Source organism: Cotesia typhae, unplaced genomic scaffold, assembly GCF_013202065.1.
Source record: "Cotesia typhae breed Kobodo isofemale line unplaced genomic scaffold, CoteBio_Ctyphae contig_11, whole genome shotgun sequence".
Classification (NCBI taxonomy): Eukaryota; Metazoa; Arthropoda; class Insecta; order Hymenoptera; family Braconidae; genus Cotesia; species Cotesia typhae.
Window position 1 is genome coordinate 3,708,884 of NW_027423711.1, and position 14,606 is coordinate 3,723,489.

General features: G+C 27.4%; 5 protein-coding genes across 5 annotated transcripts; 3 read left to right on the top strand and 2 right to left on the bottom strand.

Moving 5' to 3' along the window:
- Positions 1-738: 738 nt before the first annotated feature.
- LOC141525416 (dehydrogenase/reductase SDR family protein 7-like) lies at positions 739-1,987 on the bottom strand. Its single transcript, XM_074239915.1, has one exon. It carries the CDS (start codon positions 1,910-1,912, stop codon positions 977-979), a length of 936 nt encoding a protein of 311 aa, XP_074096016.1. The 5' UTR covers positions 1,913-1,987; the 3' UTR covers positions 739-976.
- A 658-nt stretch (positions 1,988-2,645) lies between these two features.
- Positions 2,646-5,442, top strand: Ecd (ecdysoneless cell cycle regulator). The gene is made up of 3 exons (XM_074239581.1): positions 2,646-3,012; positions 3,101-3,594; positions 3,956-5,442. The coding sequence occupies exons 1-3, from the start codon at positions 2,766-2,768 to the stop codon at positions 5,048-5,050; spliced, it is 1,836 nt and encodes a 611-aa protein (XP_074095682.1). The 5' UTR covers positions 2,646-2,765; the 3' UTR covers positions 5,051-5,442.
- A 121-nt stretch (positions 5,443-5,563) lies between these two features.
- Positions 5,564-8,878, bottom strand: LOC141525237 (tether containing UBX domain for GLUT4). Its single transcript, XM_074239631.1, is given in 8 exon segments — positions 5,564-5,784; positions 5,852-6,017; positions 6,402-6,759; positions 6,829-6,973; positions 6,975-7,312; positions 7,658-7,907; positions 8,484-8,539; positions 8,647-8,878. Coding segments are annotated over 8 exon segments (1,596 nt in total). The 5' UTR covers positions 8,734-8,878; the 3' UTR covers positions 5,564-5,588.
- Positions 8,879-9,164: 286 nt separating this feature from the next.
- Positions 9,165-11,508, top strand: Naa60 (N-alpha-acetyltransferase 60). The gene is made up of 2 exons (XM_074239865.1): positions 9,165-9,955; positions 10,780-11,508. The coding sequence occupies exons 1-2, from the start codon at positions 9,505-9,507 to the stop codon at positions 11,355-11,357; spliced, it is 1,029 nt and encodes a 342-aa protein (XP_074095966.1). The 5' UTR covers positions 9,165-9,504; the 3' UTR covers positions 11,358-11,508.
- A 798-nt stretch (positions 11,509-12,306) lies between these two features.
- Positions 12,307-14,543, top strand: LOC141525226 (nudC domain-containing protein 1). Its single transcript, XM_074239620.1, has 3 exons — positions 12,307-12,463; positions 12,577-13,549; positions 13,862-14,543. Exons 1-3 carry the CDS (start codon positions 12,349-12,351, stop codon positions 14,415-14,417), a joined length of 1,644 nt encoding a protein of 547 aa, XP_074095721.1. The 5' UTR covers positions 12,307-12,348; the 3' UTR covers positions 14,418-14,543.
- Positions 14,544-14,606: the final 63 nt, after the last annotated feature.

Sequence of the window (14,606 nt, forward strand, 5' to 3'; positions counted from 1 at the left end):
CGCTCATGCTTTTAAACATGGCTCTATTGTACATGTGTACGGACAAATACAAATTTCATGCTCCGATTGGGGATTTAAAATTTAGGGTAAAGGTGATTTTTCATAAATTTTAAATAGACGCGATTTTCAAACTATTTAGAGTCATGTAATTTTATGACATCAAAGTTAACTGTCACTAGACAATTTTTGAATTTTCTTTAACAAAAAAATTATTTTTAAAAAATTGCATTTTTAATTTATTGAAATTTCTACAAGTCCATTTTTTTAATAATTTTTTTTGCTATAATTTATTTAGTAAAGAAAATTTTTTAAATTGTGAAATGACAGCTAAATTTAATGACATAATTTTGCTAAATATCAACACCGTAAAATTCCTCTAGTTTTCCATCTAGGGACCCGTAAATTTATAGGCTAATAAATTTTCACTATTTTTTAAATCAATTAATAAAATTTTATAAAAATAAACATTTAAAAATTTTTAAATTTATTTTTTATTATCTATGTTTATTTATAATTATTATTATTAGGCCACAATAGAATCCTTAAAAAATTAAAAAAAAAAAAAAACTGACGACAATTTTTGAATTTTCTTTAAAAAAAAAATTTTTTTTAAATTGCATTTTTAATTTATTAAAATTCCTACAAATCTATTTTTTAATAGTTTTTTTTTTACCATAATTTTTAAAAATCTTTCAATTATAAACAAATAAAAAAATTTATCATTTATAATTGCAATTCATTTTAACAATTTAAAAATCTACCTAGAAAATTTCTTGATTTCATAAAAAAAATTATACAGCTAAATTGTAAATATTTTAACATTTTAATTACACATAGATAAATTTTATTTGTAGCATTAATGATAATATAATGTTGAAAAATATTATTTATTTTTTTTTTTTACAAATAAAATAAAGAAATAAACGACATTATTCTTGACAAATATTTTTAAACAATGTTACAGAACATTGTTTTATTAATCATTGACTAATTTTTTCGCTCGAAAATTCATAATTTTAAAATAAACTGATGGAATTAAGCTCCTGATCACACAAGCAAATTTGACTAAAAGAGGAGCTGTCATAATTTCGTTTTGCTCTCGCAAAACTGCTGACAATATTTGATTAGCAACGTATTTAGGTTCGTAGCCTTCTTGAATTGATTTGTCCATTTTACCATAGGATTTACCGGCTTCCGTGACAGCGTTGAGGGATATAGACGTTTTGATGTACCCTGGACTTGCAACAGTGATTTTGATGGAGTCCTTATTTAACTCAGCTCTAGCAGAATCACACCAAGCTTGAAGAGCATGTTTCGAAGCTCCGTAAGCTGACCTGTAAGGAATGCCAATTTTTCCTTGTACACTGCTGACACAGACAATGTGTCCAGATTGTTGCTTTATCATCAAGGGAATGACAGCTTTTGCAAGAGCGATTTGAGCAAAATAATTTATCATCATTACTTTCATGTCTACGTCGATGGTTGTTTTGTCGGCTCTTCCTCGGTAGGAAATACCGGCATTGTTGATCAGAATGTCTAGCCGACCATAAATATTCAATATTTTGTCAACCTCTGCGTTTAAAACGTCAAATTTGGTTAAATCTAGTGATATTGTCATTGGTGGGTATTTTTTAACATTCGGATGTGTTTTAATTAGTGAGTTTTTTACTCTAATTAATTCTTCGTTTCTTCTGGCTACTAAAATTACTTTACAACCACAACTGTAGAAAACATGAGCTAACTCTTCGCCTAAACCTGAACTAGCACCAGTGATCAGCACCACCTTTCCATCAAGCGAATTTTTTCCCTTCTTTCTTCGAATTGATTCGATTAAGTAATATATTATGCATGGTACTACTAATGGAATACCGTATGTTGTAAATAATCGCCAAATGTAAGAATATTCTTTCATTATTTATTATTGGCAGGTTACTAACCTCCAAATTTACCGAAAACCGTAGTTCAAATAACACGTCCACTCACTGAAGAAAAAAAAAAAAAAAAAAAAAAAAAAAGAGATAATTTCTGTCATCACTTTTGCACATGCGCACAATCACCAATTTGAAATGTGAAAAATCATGAAATTGATTTATATTATTAAATTAATTTAATTTAAGCAATAATAACTTAAAAATAATTTTTTTAATTATTATGAAAATTAACTTAGCAGATAGTTGATAATTAAAAAAATTTTTGAAACGAATAAATTGTGGCACAAAAAAAATTTATAAAAAAAATTGACATTTAGAAATTTTAAAAAACTACAAATGCAATTTTTTTTAAATAATTTTTTTGTTAAAGAAAATTAAAAAATTATTTAGTGACTGCTAACCTTAATGTCGTTAAATTTGTTCTGAAGAATTATTATTAAAAAATTGCATTTTTAATTTTATAAAATTCCTACATGTCAATTTTTTTTTTTTAATTTTTTCTTGCCACAATTTGTTTGTTAAAAAAATTCTTAAAACTATGAAATATCTGCTAAATTAATTTTTATATATTATTAAAAATAAAATTATCAACACAATAATTAATTAATTAATTTTACTTATTAATTTTTCTCTAATTTAAATCTGAGAAAAAAAAGGAAAAAAAAAATGTCAACTCTAGTGGTGAAATCTAAAACTAATCAAGTGGTTATTAGGTTTTTGTTTTGTAGGTTACTTTTTTAACTCTGAAAGTATATTTAGATTTATTTAAATTAAAAATTAATAAAAATAATTTAATTTAATTATTTATTAATTATAATTTAAACAAATTGAAAAATGGCTGCCATTCGAGTACAAAATGAAGATACTCTTGAGTGTTTTCTTTATCCAAAATTTTGTTATTCAATGGAAACAGATAGTGTGACCGAAACAATACTAAACGACGAAATAATTAAATACAATGAGTTTATCAATAAATTTACAAATGATTATCTTTGGCATCATGATTCTCTAGTATTTTATCCAAGAACCAAACAAGCAATAGTACTTAATCAAATGCTCCATTCTTCAACTGTATCCCACGGTAAGTATCTAAACTATTTTCACTAATTAATAATTTATTATTCATTGTTACTTGTCACCAACAATAATCAATAATTAAAATATTCTAGACTTATCCTTTGTGCCGCATATTTATGCATCGCTTAGATTTGACGAAGACGTAGGCGACGAATGGTTCACTGTGTTCCTGATCTTTAAACTAACCGAATCCTTTGACGGATTAATTGCTAGAATAGTTGATTCAGATGGTGAATTTTTACTGATTGAGACTGCTGATTTTCTTCCCCGTTGGCTTGAGCCAGAAAACTGCCAAGATCGTGTTTATATTTTCGATGGACGAATCCACGTTATTCAAGACAGACGTGTGCTACCGATTCAACAATTGAAACGCATATCTGAAAATTCACAAAATTATTTACTGTCTCGTGAAGTACAGGATACATTGAAGAAACGACTGGCTGCTTATCCAGATGAATTAAACTTAAGGAAACATAAAGCACGGGCTTTTTTGCCGGAAAAAGCTGCTTCAATACTTGCTCAAAATCCAGGACTTATTGCTCCAGCGGTACGAACTATTGTTCATTCAGATCCCTCGGAAAGAACGGTTTGTCAATTTTTTTTTTTCTTACACGGAAAAATAAATATTGTTAAAATGACTATGACATTAAAGGTAGCTGTCACTTCACAATTGTTTTAATTTTTTTTAATAAATAAATTATAGCAAAAAAAAAAATTATTAAAAAAATGGACTTGTAGAAACTTTAATAATTTTTTAACTTTGTCGAATTTTTTTAAAATATTAAAAATTTCAAATTTTCATTTTTTGTCTAAAAAAAATGACTAAATACGTCTCCTCATTCTAACGATATTTTTATCTTCGTGTACGCATTTTAATACAGAATTTTAAGCAAGAATATTTAAAATATTTTTCTACATTAAATTATAACAAAATGAAAATGTTTTAGGTATGTCGTGCCATGAGATATTTTCCACCAGAACAACGTACCATGGTGAATGTCCAAATGACCAAGTGTTTGTACGCAATGAGTTCACATTGTCGTTACAACGGTGATCCCCGAACCGGTTGGAATTCTCCACCAACTAACAGTCCGAAATATAACGCACATATATTAGGTATTAAAATAGCTTGTGGCTTAGAGATGCTGGTAGCCAGAGCTAATGAACAATTAAAACGTAATGAATCATCTGAAAGTATAGATGACAATCAATGGAGAGAGTATCGTCGTCGTTTAGAAGCTAGCGGGTACTTTAGAAGTACCCTTGAAGGTAGTAAAGAACGAAAAAGATTGACACAGACAGCTAAAGAGTACTTAATAGCTCATCCATTAAACACAACCCACGTGTTAACCGATGACAGTGCAGCATTAAAGATCTTAGAAGCGTGGAAAAATGTTAAAACCGAAGATTTTGAAATGCACGCACAAGATGAAGCTTCTCTAAGTCCTCCGGACGACGACAGCTGGTTGACTGTCGATGCAGCACAGTTAGAAGCTATGTTGGGACAACACTGGGCTCGCAGCAGCAAAAAGACACCTCAAGAATCGATTAGTATTAAGGACAAAGTCAAGGTATTTTTAAATCAAAACAGTGACGCTGATGGTATTGAATTTTCAAGTGAGTCTCGCGGTGATGATGAGAATAAAAATGATATTGAAGACGTTGGAAGAATAGATTTTGATCCAGAAGTTTTTGACAGCACTCTGCGTGATATTTTAGATCTTGTGGTGCCTGGTGGTGATGGTGAATTTGACGGTAGCTCTGAAGGTTCTCTCGGTGGTGATGAAGAAGACGAACGTGGCGGTGAAATGGACAAGTACATGAAATTAATGGATGCACAGCTTGAAGCTGAATTAGTTAAAGATACAGCCAGTATGTCAAGCCGTTTTAAAGACTCGGTTGAATCTAATTTAATGGAGAGTATAGAAGAAGAAGCCGGTGGTGCTGGACCAGCTGGTAATATTATTGGTGGTCCTGTTCGACGTCTTATGCATTTACAACTTCAATCACCAACTACTGTTCCTCCTGATCTTCAAAGTTAATTATATCAATTAACTTTGATTATTATTATCATTCTATTAATACTAATGAATTTACGCTAAGACAAAAAGCTTTATACTTATACTTAAAACATGGGGGAAAAAAAAAAAAAAAAAAAAAAAAAACACTGTGCTATTATTAATAATTAATCATTTACATCACTCGTTTATTATGATAAGAAAACTTGATTTTTATTGTTGTTTTTACACTTTATCATTACTGTATTCTTTTTACTCTTTTTTGTAAATAACAGTGAAAAAAGGAAAAAAAATAATCAAAAAACGAAAAAAAATAAAAAAAAAAAAAGAGGTGCGTTTGCGCTTGAATCCTTAAAGCCTGGATTTTCATCCTGATGTACACCAATAGCTGCAATAAATGCACCATTTTCTGCCTATGCAATGATTCTTTTCCTTAAATTTTATTTACCAACTGTAATCTCCTACAATCATTATTTTTAAAACCCCTCAGGTGAACAAAAATTAAATTTAAAAAAATACTTTTTAAAAGTTTGATGATTTTTTTTTTTATAATATTTTATATTTACTTAAAAGCATTTTTGAACCACTTTGGAGTGTAATTCTTAATTCGATCGGAATTAAATACATTCGATCCTTCAGCACCACTACTACTGGGTACTGATTCATTTGAGATACTTGGTCTTAATTCAACATTATCGGATACGACGTTAGCGTTTGAATCACCAGAATTATTTGGTTCATCTCGAGTCATTGCAATTCTTGAATAAAAAATTAAAACAATTTTATTATTCATTTATTAATTAATATACTAATATAATTACTTACCTCGATTTAATCGCATGGACACTAGCAATTTTAGGATCAACTAATTTTGTGTTCAAATCAGCTTTCAATTTTGATGATCCTGAATAATAAATAATTGCCGAAGGCACCAGATTTTCATCAATAAGTCGAGATTGTGGTGTTAAATTTTTTTTCGGTGGTGTACAATCTGAAATAATTAATTATTAATTTTTTTAAATCTAAGGGGACCCCATGGTCTAGCAGACTAAAATTTAAGCTATTTTTAAAAAATTTTATTTTTATATGAATGTCTAATATAATGCTTTTAAAATTTTTTTAAATTTATTTTGTTACTTATTAATTAAACAAAAATGAAAATTAAGACAAAAAAAAATTTTTTTTAATTCAAAAAATGGCGCTGAAGTTCCTCTTTTTAAAAAAAATTTTTTCTGTCTTAATTTTCATTTTTGTTTAGTTAATAAGTAATAGAATAAGTGTAAAAAAATTTGCGAGCATTAGTAATTGCCTTCGTATAGAAATAAAATTTAAGAGAGTCCCCTTAAACAACAATTCAAAGGACAAATAATCTTACAAAGAGTAAAGTCTTCTTCAGGATTAGCTAAATAATCTTTAACAAAATCTTTAACCAACTGTACAGTTTCAAGTGGACCAAAGATGCCTTGCAAAACCATTTGATTCGGAAACTGTATTCGTAAAATAGTCCGCCGATATTTATGAAGCTTATTAAGAGTTGCTCGATTGCGTTCTAACTGACGCTGAGCATTGGTTGTTAATGGCGCTCCCTCAATGTCCTCTCGCTGACGTTTAGCGTCACGAAGTAACGTCTTGGCATCATCAACAGTCAGGTCAAAGAAATTATCCGGCAAATCCTCATGAGAAACCGCTTGTGCTCCAACTTGATTAAACACCAAGGCATTTCTTTCTCCCAACTAAAATAAAATACAAACATTCAATTATTGGCAATAAAAAATATTTTAAAAAAAATATAAATTTCCTACAAAGTCTATTGGCTCATTAACAATTGTTTCATGACTATCTTGATTTGTTTCCATGGCGTTATCAGCTTCTGTTTCAACTTGATCAATTATTTTGGCAGGTTTACTTTCAGGTGGCTGCTGGACTACAGTCTCAGTTTTAGTTTCTGCTTCTTCCTAAGACATGCCCGCTACCGGGCATTTTTTTATTACTCCCTCCAGATTTATTTTGACCTTTTTCACTTTTCTCGGATCTCAGCAAAGCAAGGGGATCGTTGATAACTTTTTTTATTTGATCAGTAACGGAAGTACCGCTTGATTTTTGACTATTCTTTCCACCCCGATCTTTCTCATTTGACTTGTTGGGTTTTGAAGCCAATTGTCCTGCTACATGAGCCTGGGTGTTCAGCTTATTGAGGTCACGGTGTATTAGTCGTAGCATTGCTCGACCATTATTAAGTCCTAGTGATTGTAATGTTGTTTTTTGTAAATTATCTTGTCCGTGTAACTGTAAAAAGCAAACAATAATTATTAATCTATAAATTAAGAAAAGATATTTAGATTTTTAAGAAAAATTAATAAAAAAAATTTTACATACGCCCTTTTGGCTCTAAGACAAAAAATTCTAAAGCCAAAAGGGCGTATAATTTTTTTTTTTAATCATTAATTATTAATAAAAAATTATCATTAATCATTAATAATTAATTGTTAGCCTTAAAAAATTTTTTGAATTCCAAAAATTTACTAGATCAGAATTAAAAAATTATATTGACTGTAAAAACTCAATAATGTAAAAAAAATCAATTATTTTCAGTGTTATAAAATATTTAAATATATATTCTAAAAGTATTACTTCTTGGTGCATGTAGATAATAACAGTATCATCAGCTTGCTCATTTGAACAAAGAACATTGATTATCTCACTTAACGTCGTCACTGGACTAAAATCACCCATTAGTCTTTGACCATTTTCCAACTGGATACCAATCGTCACCACAGACATTGCTCGTTCAGTTGGCCTCGGTGTCATCTCCAGTTGTGCATTATTAGGCAACCCCGTGAAACGGAATATCGAATTAACATCCAATATCGTATTCATGTGTCTAATTAGTGAAAATAATTATCGAGAGTTTTTAGTACATTACAAATTAATAATTTAAGAAAAAAAATTCGATTTTATTCAGACTTTTTGAAGAAACGAGCTAAAAGAATTTTTTTCGTTTCTTGTAAAGTAAAAATTGTTTAATTATTTGGTAAAAAAAAAAATGATAGTGTATGTAATTGATGAAATTAAAGTTAGCAGTTACTTAACCATTTTTGAATTATTTTTTCTAAAAAATTATTTTTAAAAAATTGCATTTTTTATTATTTAAAATTTCTAAATGTCAATTTTTTTGATGAAAATTAATGGAGCATATATTTAATAATTTAAAAAAATTTTATAAGAAATAAATTATGGCAAAAAAAAAAATTATTAAAAAAATGGACTTGTAGAAATTTTAATAAATTAAAAATGCAATTTTTTAAAAATAATTTTTTTGTTAAAGAAAATAAAAAAATTGTCAAGTGACAGCTAACTTTAATGTCATTATTTGTTAAAAAAATTCTTAAGATTATCAAATTTCTGCTAAATTAATTTTCACAAGTAATTGTAATAATTTACAAAACCTAAAACTTACTTTAAATCCCATTTTTTGGATGCATAACCTTGTTTCTGACAAACTTCTTCCAAGACCTAAAACGTTGCAGTAATAAATCATTAATAATTTTCATTAAAAATTTTGATAAAAATTTCCAGTTAAAAATTAATACAAACATAATAATAATAACAATAAAAATTACCTGTAAAATTGTTGTATTTGGAGTAATTTTAACATTTTGACGTCTTCCATTGGGAGCTAATACCGTAACACTTTTATTAGCCGCCATTTTTAAAATATTTTAAAGACGACTGTTGAATAAAATAATTAAAAGACTAACTTTTCTTAATTAATTTATAAATTTGTAATATATATAGATTAAAAAGGAGCAAACTCATGATAATAATGTGTCAGTCCTGTGTCTACAACGTAATAATGTGATGTGTATTTATTTAGCGAGTATTAGTTGAGTAGTGAGTTGTAGAGGCGCGCAACTACGTCAAACAGCTGTTCGACTTGTCCAAACATCAAACTGCCACAAATTAAAAAAAATTACTTGATTGTGTTGTATATTACATATATATATATACAAATATCTTTTATATGCTTATCAATTTATCAGCATCGTCTATTATTGTTAATTATCAGGACTAATTTAATCATCGATCATTACCAACGTTAACAAAAGTACAATTTACACGCCAAATATTTTAAAAATTTAACCTGTAATTTGACAAAAAAAAATATTTGTTAATTATATATTTACTGTCAAATGTATATAACACAATTATTATATAAAAAAAATATATACTTATATATTAAATATAAATAACAATGAACCATTGAATAAAAATGACAACTAAAATAGGAATAAGGTATTCGAGGAAGACAACTGGTAACGTGAGTCATTTTAAAGTTTTAACGCGATTCAAGTGTTTGTTTTTTTTTTTATAACGTCATTTTTAGATATTATTGTGATTGATTGACTATCTAAAAAAAGATTGAAAAAAAAAAAAAAAACGATGCTTAAATATGTGGATTGAATTAACTAAAATATGTGATGGCTGGTGCTGTTGTAATCGAAACAAATCAGAATTTACAAGTATTTGTTGGGAATAAATTAATGAAGAACGCTACACCCAGTAACTACAAACAGCAGCAACAACAACAACAAGAACAACAACACCGTGAGTGCAATGGTTATAATAAAATGGCTATTTCATTAGAACGTTATAATACTTCTGCATCACCTTCGGGTGGCTCACTGTCATCACCTTCAACAACCGGAACAGCAGCTATTGGAGTTACGAGTAATAAATATAATCGTGAGAATAATAAAAATGAGCAGAACCGTCCACAAAATTTTGTATATAATTCCAACAAGTCATCAACGTCATCCTCGTCGTCTGTGACAGTTCCACTATGTCTTCTTGGTGATGTTCAGTTGCGTTTTCTTTGTCCAGAAGATTTAGAAGAAGTACGTGCACTTTGTCAAGACTGGTTTCCGATAGGTAAATTTATTTTCACTATGTAGTATTTATTTTAGGGGGTCTTTTGGTTTGACGCCCTGATTTTTGAATTATATTTAAGTTAGCTGTCATTAGAGAATTTTTTTATTTTATTTAACAAAAAAATTAGTTCCAAAAAATGATTTTTAAAAAATTGGATTTTTAATTTATTAAAATTTCGAAATTTCTATTTTTTTAATGCAGTAATTTATTTATTAGAAAAATTATTATAATTATTAAATATCTGCTAAATTAATTTTTATGATTTTTAATGAAAATTAAATTAGTCATCTAAAAATTTTTAGAATTTTTTTTCACTGAAAAAATGATTACAAAAAAATAAAAAAAAAAAAAAATTTCAATTGTAAAAAACTTGAAAAAAAATGCGTAAAATTTTTTAAAAATATTTTTTAGTTCTAATTTAATAATTAAAAAATTAAAAACGTCGGCTAACTTAAGTATTATTGAAAATTAAATTAGCCGATATCTGAAAATTTTAATAATTTTTTTTATTGAAAAAATAATCACAAAAAAATTATTATTATATAAATTAAATATATAATAATAATAATAATAATAATAATAATAATATGGTTATTATATATTATAAGAAAAAATTTCACATGTTGAAAATTTCAAAAATTATACGTGTAATTTTTTTGAAGTATTTTTTTTCTTGTAATTTAATTATTAAAAAAAAATGCTAAAATTTTTAAACGTCGGCTAACTTTAGTATCATTTATTTTTGATCATTTTTTTTGTAAAGACCACCATAAATAAATTTACTTATTTATTTATTAACCAATCGAATTTTATTAAATTATTAGATTATCCGTACTCATGGTATGAAGATATAACCAGTTCATCACGATTTTATTCACTGGCAGCAGTATTTGGCGGTGTAATAATTGGATTGATAGTCGCTGAGATAAAACCATTTGCGACATTAAATAAAGAAGACCAAGGTATATTGTGTTCAAGTTTAGGTAAAGAATCACTCGTTGGATATATATTATCATTGGGTGTACGTCGTGCTTATAGAAGAAATGGTATTGCTTCGTTATTACTTGAACAGTTATTGGCACACGTGACAGCACCAGAACGTTCAATAGTTAAAGCTGTATTTCTTCATGTACTGTCAAGTAATGCACCAGCAATATTATTCTACCAAAGATGTCACTTTAGATTACATAGTTTTCTGCCATATTATTATTCAATACGTGGTAAATGCCGTGATGGATTTACATATGTACTTTACGTCAACGGTGGTCATGCACCCTGGGGCCTTTGGGACTGGATGCGTCATTTAGCTGGTGCAATGTCTAGCTTAGGACCATGTAGAGTACCACACTGGATTTGGCAACGATTAATGTGGGCTGCGACTCTGCTCTCTTATCATAGATGATATTCAAACTGTCGGATAAAATTTAAATTTTATAATAAAATTGACCAGTAGATTTTCAATTATCTCAACTGAGATTAGTTTATCGATCGATTATTAAAATATTTATAGAGATTATTATAAGATGATGTTATTAAAGCTTTATTAAATGTTACTTTCACGATTTTTAAAATATTATTGATTACATATTTTTCTTTTTTCTCTTAATTAATATTAATCAGGATTTGTTATTCATTTATTTCACAAAATCACGTATTTTTTATTCTATTAAATGTATATAATATACAAAAATATATATTTAAAGAATATAGTGTAATTTACTGTTTTTAATAAAAATTGACACGTTATAAAAATTTATATACAAAGTATTTTTTTTATATACAAATATTTTTCTTTTAATTCATACAATTAATATTATTTTTGATTAAATATTAATTAAAAAGATATTATCACTAGGTTAAATAATAAATAATGAATTATTTTATAAGAAACATATATTATTTTAAGTAAATAATTAAAATATTTTATAATTATCGATTGTAAACTATTGATATTTTGCAATTTCAAAATTAGTTGATTCAAAAAAATTTTAAATAATATTGAATTAAATTCATATGATAATTAATGATTTTATATTTATACGGTATAGCTAAATTTTTATTATAATAAAATCTTTTTTATTTTTTTTAACATTTTTCTTCGATCATTTTTGCATTTTTTTTTTCTTAAAAATTTTTTTTTATTATATGCCTAGGAATTCAAATTGCGCGCTTCGCGCGCTTTAATTTTTTAGCCAATAAGAAATCAGGGACGCAAAAATATGGTTCTTGATTCCTGATTGGCTAAAAAATTAAGGCGCGCGAAATTTAAATAATTTCTAATATTTCTTTATTTTTTAAATGCACATAGAAATACCTGCAGGTAAGTGTAAGCAGATGGCGCTGCTAATTGAAAATATTTTCTTCACACATCAATCATTCTTGCCGGGTTAAAAATGACAAAAATAGTGGATTTAAGACCAAAAAAAGAATTATTAAATAATAAATTTGAAAAATATCAATTTTCATCTGAAATTATACCAATAACTGAAGAAATAGAACTATGTAAACGTAAATAATGAATTTATTTATATTCCTTAAATTTTAACCTTTGTAAACTCATTGACATTTGTATTTAAAATTTTAAATTCGAATTTTCTAATTTAAAAATAAAAAAATTACAGATATCAAACACAAAGAGCCATCAAGCAATCAAGATTCATGGTTGGAAGCCAAATTATTTGCTTTTCACAATCATTTATTTGAAAATCCATATGATTCATCATGCTGGTTTTGGGATCAAGATTATGGAGTATGGCAGCTGAAAGAGGATGGCAGTCTCAATCAAGTGGAAACACAAAACATTGAATGTGATCCATCATATAAATTTAATCCAACGATAGCATTTGCTGGGAATGAAGTTGTTATTTTATCACGTGGTGACACAGTACTCGAGGTAGTTCTGACAAGCAAACTCTCTTCATCTCTGCTGATAGAAAACACTGAACCAGGAATTTTGCTAGATGCTCGATACGTTGAGCCAAAAAATTTATTGATAATATCAACATGCGCAATTGTCACAACTAACGGAAAAAAACAATCAAAATTAATTTTGTTATTTTATAAATTAAAGAATCCCGGACACTGGCATGAAGGTCTTGAGTTTCATAAAAAACAAGAATTGGCGATTAACGGACCCATTGAATATGTTTTTATTGAACCTAATGGCGAGTATATAAATTTATTAAGTCAAGATCCCGCAAAATTTACTCACGATTCATTGAATGGTCTCCAGGAAAAAGATTTTAGTGAAGGTAGTAAAATTCCAGATATTAAAATACCTAAATATTCTTGGTCACAGGATGAAGAATCTTTAACAGTGTGGATTAAAATTCCACAAAAGCACAAAAGCTCAAAACCAAATGTTAAAGTATCGGCAACTAATATTTCAATTGTAATTGAAGATGAAGTTTTAATAAATGGAGAAGTACCTTTTCGTCTGGATCATGAATTAGCTACCTGGAATTGTGAAAATGATACGTTGAAGCTGGAATTAATGAAACACGAAAGTGGACAAATGTGGAATGAATTAATTAAAAATGACACTAATGGTGAATGTTTACCTAATGATGCATTAGCTTCTGAAATACATTCAAGGTAAATTAATAAATTTATTTTGATATTGTTAGTAGAATTTCTATTTTTTTATCCATGGTTTATAATACAATTAGGTGGTTCTTATTTTAAGGAAATTTAATATTTAATAATATTTAATATTCTAGCTCCAAATTTTTTTAAATTTCAAAAATTGTCAAAAATTAAATTTTTTTTTTTCAATTTTTTTTCTAGCTACGGTATAATTTTATAAACCAAAAAAAAATGTTGGGTTTTTTTGCGCCACCAGTTGCAATTTTTTTTTTTATGGTAATAAAAAACATATTTTTAAAAATAAAAGAATTTTTGTTATAGATTAGCTCACCTATGCTCAGAACAGCAAGGTAATGACAGTGACCAACCAGCTATAGGCTTCAATGCAGAACAACTAGAGGAATGTGATTTAGAGGGAGGTGAAAATATGTTACAACGAATTAATTTAACCAATTGTACAACAACACACTTAACTATATTAACTTCACACAATCGTATTCTGTTTACGCATAAATTAAAAACATGCCAAGTACTCTGTGCACGTTACAACCACGACGGTTGTGTATGGGAACCTGTTAATAGGAACGAAGAATGGGAATTAGTGCATAAAAATATTTTTCCCGGTTTCGGATATGTAGAAGCCAGTAAAGCAAACAAAAAATTTTGTATATCACCTGCTAGTGGTAATTATGTCGCAATTATTGAACACAAACGACACGGATTTCTGTATGAAAAACCACAACAAAATGCTCTGGTGGCTAAACAAAAAATAATTGATTTAGGTGCTGATTCTACATCAATTATGGGTGCTATTGCAACAGATAATTATATTATTTTATTATCACAAGATAAACTGTATAAATTAAATGTTTCGTAATTGATAAGAATATTTTTAATTAATTACTTTAAACATTAAAATTTATTTATCATAAATTTCATGCAAAGTAATTTTTTTATAATTGATTTAAATTAATTACAGAAGAATTTAGACCTGATTAGAGCAATAATTCATCATAAAGTTTATTGATATCCTTTATTTAAATTACATAGTGATAAAAATAATTTT

Coding starts and splice junctions, on each gene's coding strand:
- LOC141525226 (XM_074239620.1), top strand. CDS start 12,349: ATGACAAAAATAGTGGATTTAAGACCAAAAAAAGAATTATTAAATAAT. Junction 12,464..12,576: donor AGAAATAGAACTATGTAAAC/GTAAATAATGAA, acceptor AAAAAATTACAG/ATATCAAACACAAAGAGCCA. Junction 13,550..13,861: donor GCTTCTGAAATACATTCAAG/GTAAATTAATAA, acceptor TTTTTGTTATAG/ATTAGCTCACCTATGCTCAG.
- Ecd (XM_074239581.1), top strand. CDS start 2,766: ATGGCTGCCATTCGAGTACAAAATGAAGATACTCTTGAGTGTTTTCTT. Junction 3,013..3,100: donor TTCTTCAACTGTATCCCACG/GTAAGTATCTAA, acceptor AAAATATTCTAG/ACTTATCCTTTGTGCCGCAT. Junction 3,595..3,955: donor CAGATCCCTCGGAAAGAACG/GTTTGTCAATTT, acceptor AAAATGTTTTAG/GTATGTCGTGCCATGAGATA.
- Naa60 (XM_074239865.1), top strand. CDS start 9,505: ATGGCTGGTGCTGTTGTAATCGAAACAAATCAGAATTTACAAGTATTT. Junction 9,956..10,779: donor TCAAGACTGGTTTCCGATAG/GTAAATTTATTT, acceptor TTAAATTATTAG/ATTATCCGTACTCATGGTAT.
- LOC141525416 (XM_074239915.1), bottom strand. CDS start 1,912: ATGAAAGAATATTCTTACATTTGGCGATTATTTACAACATACGGTATT.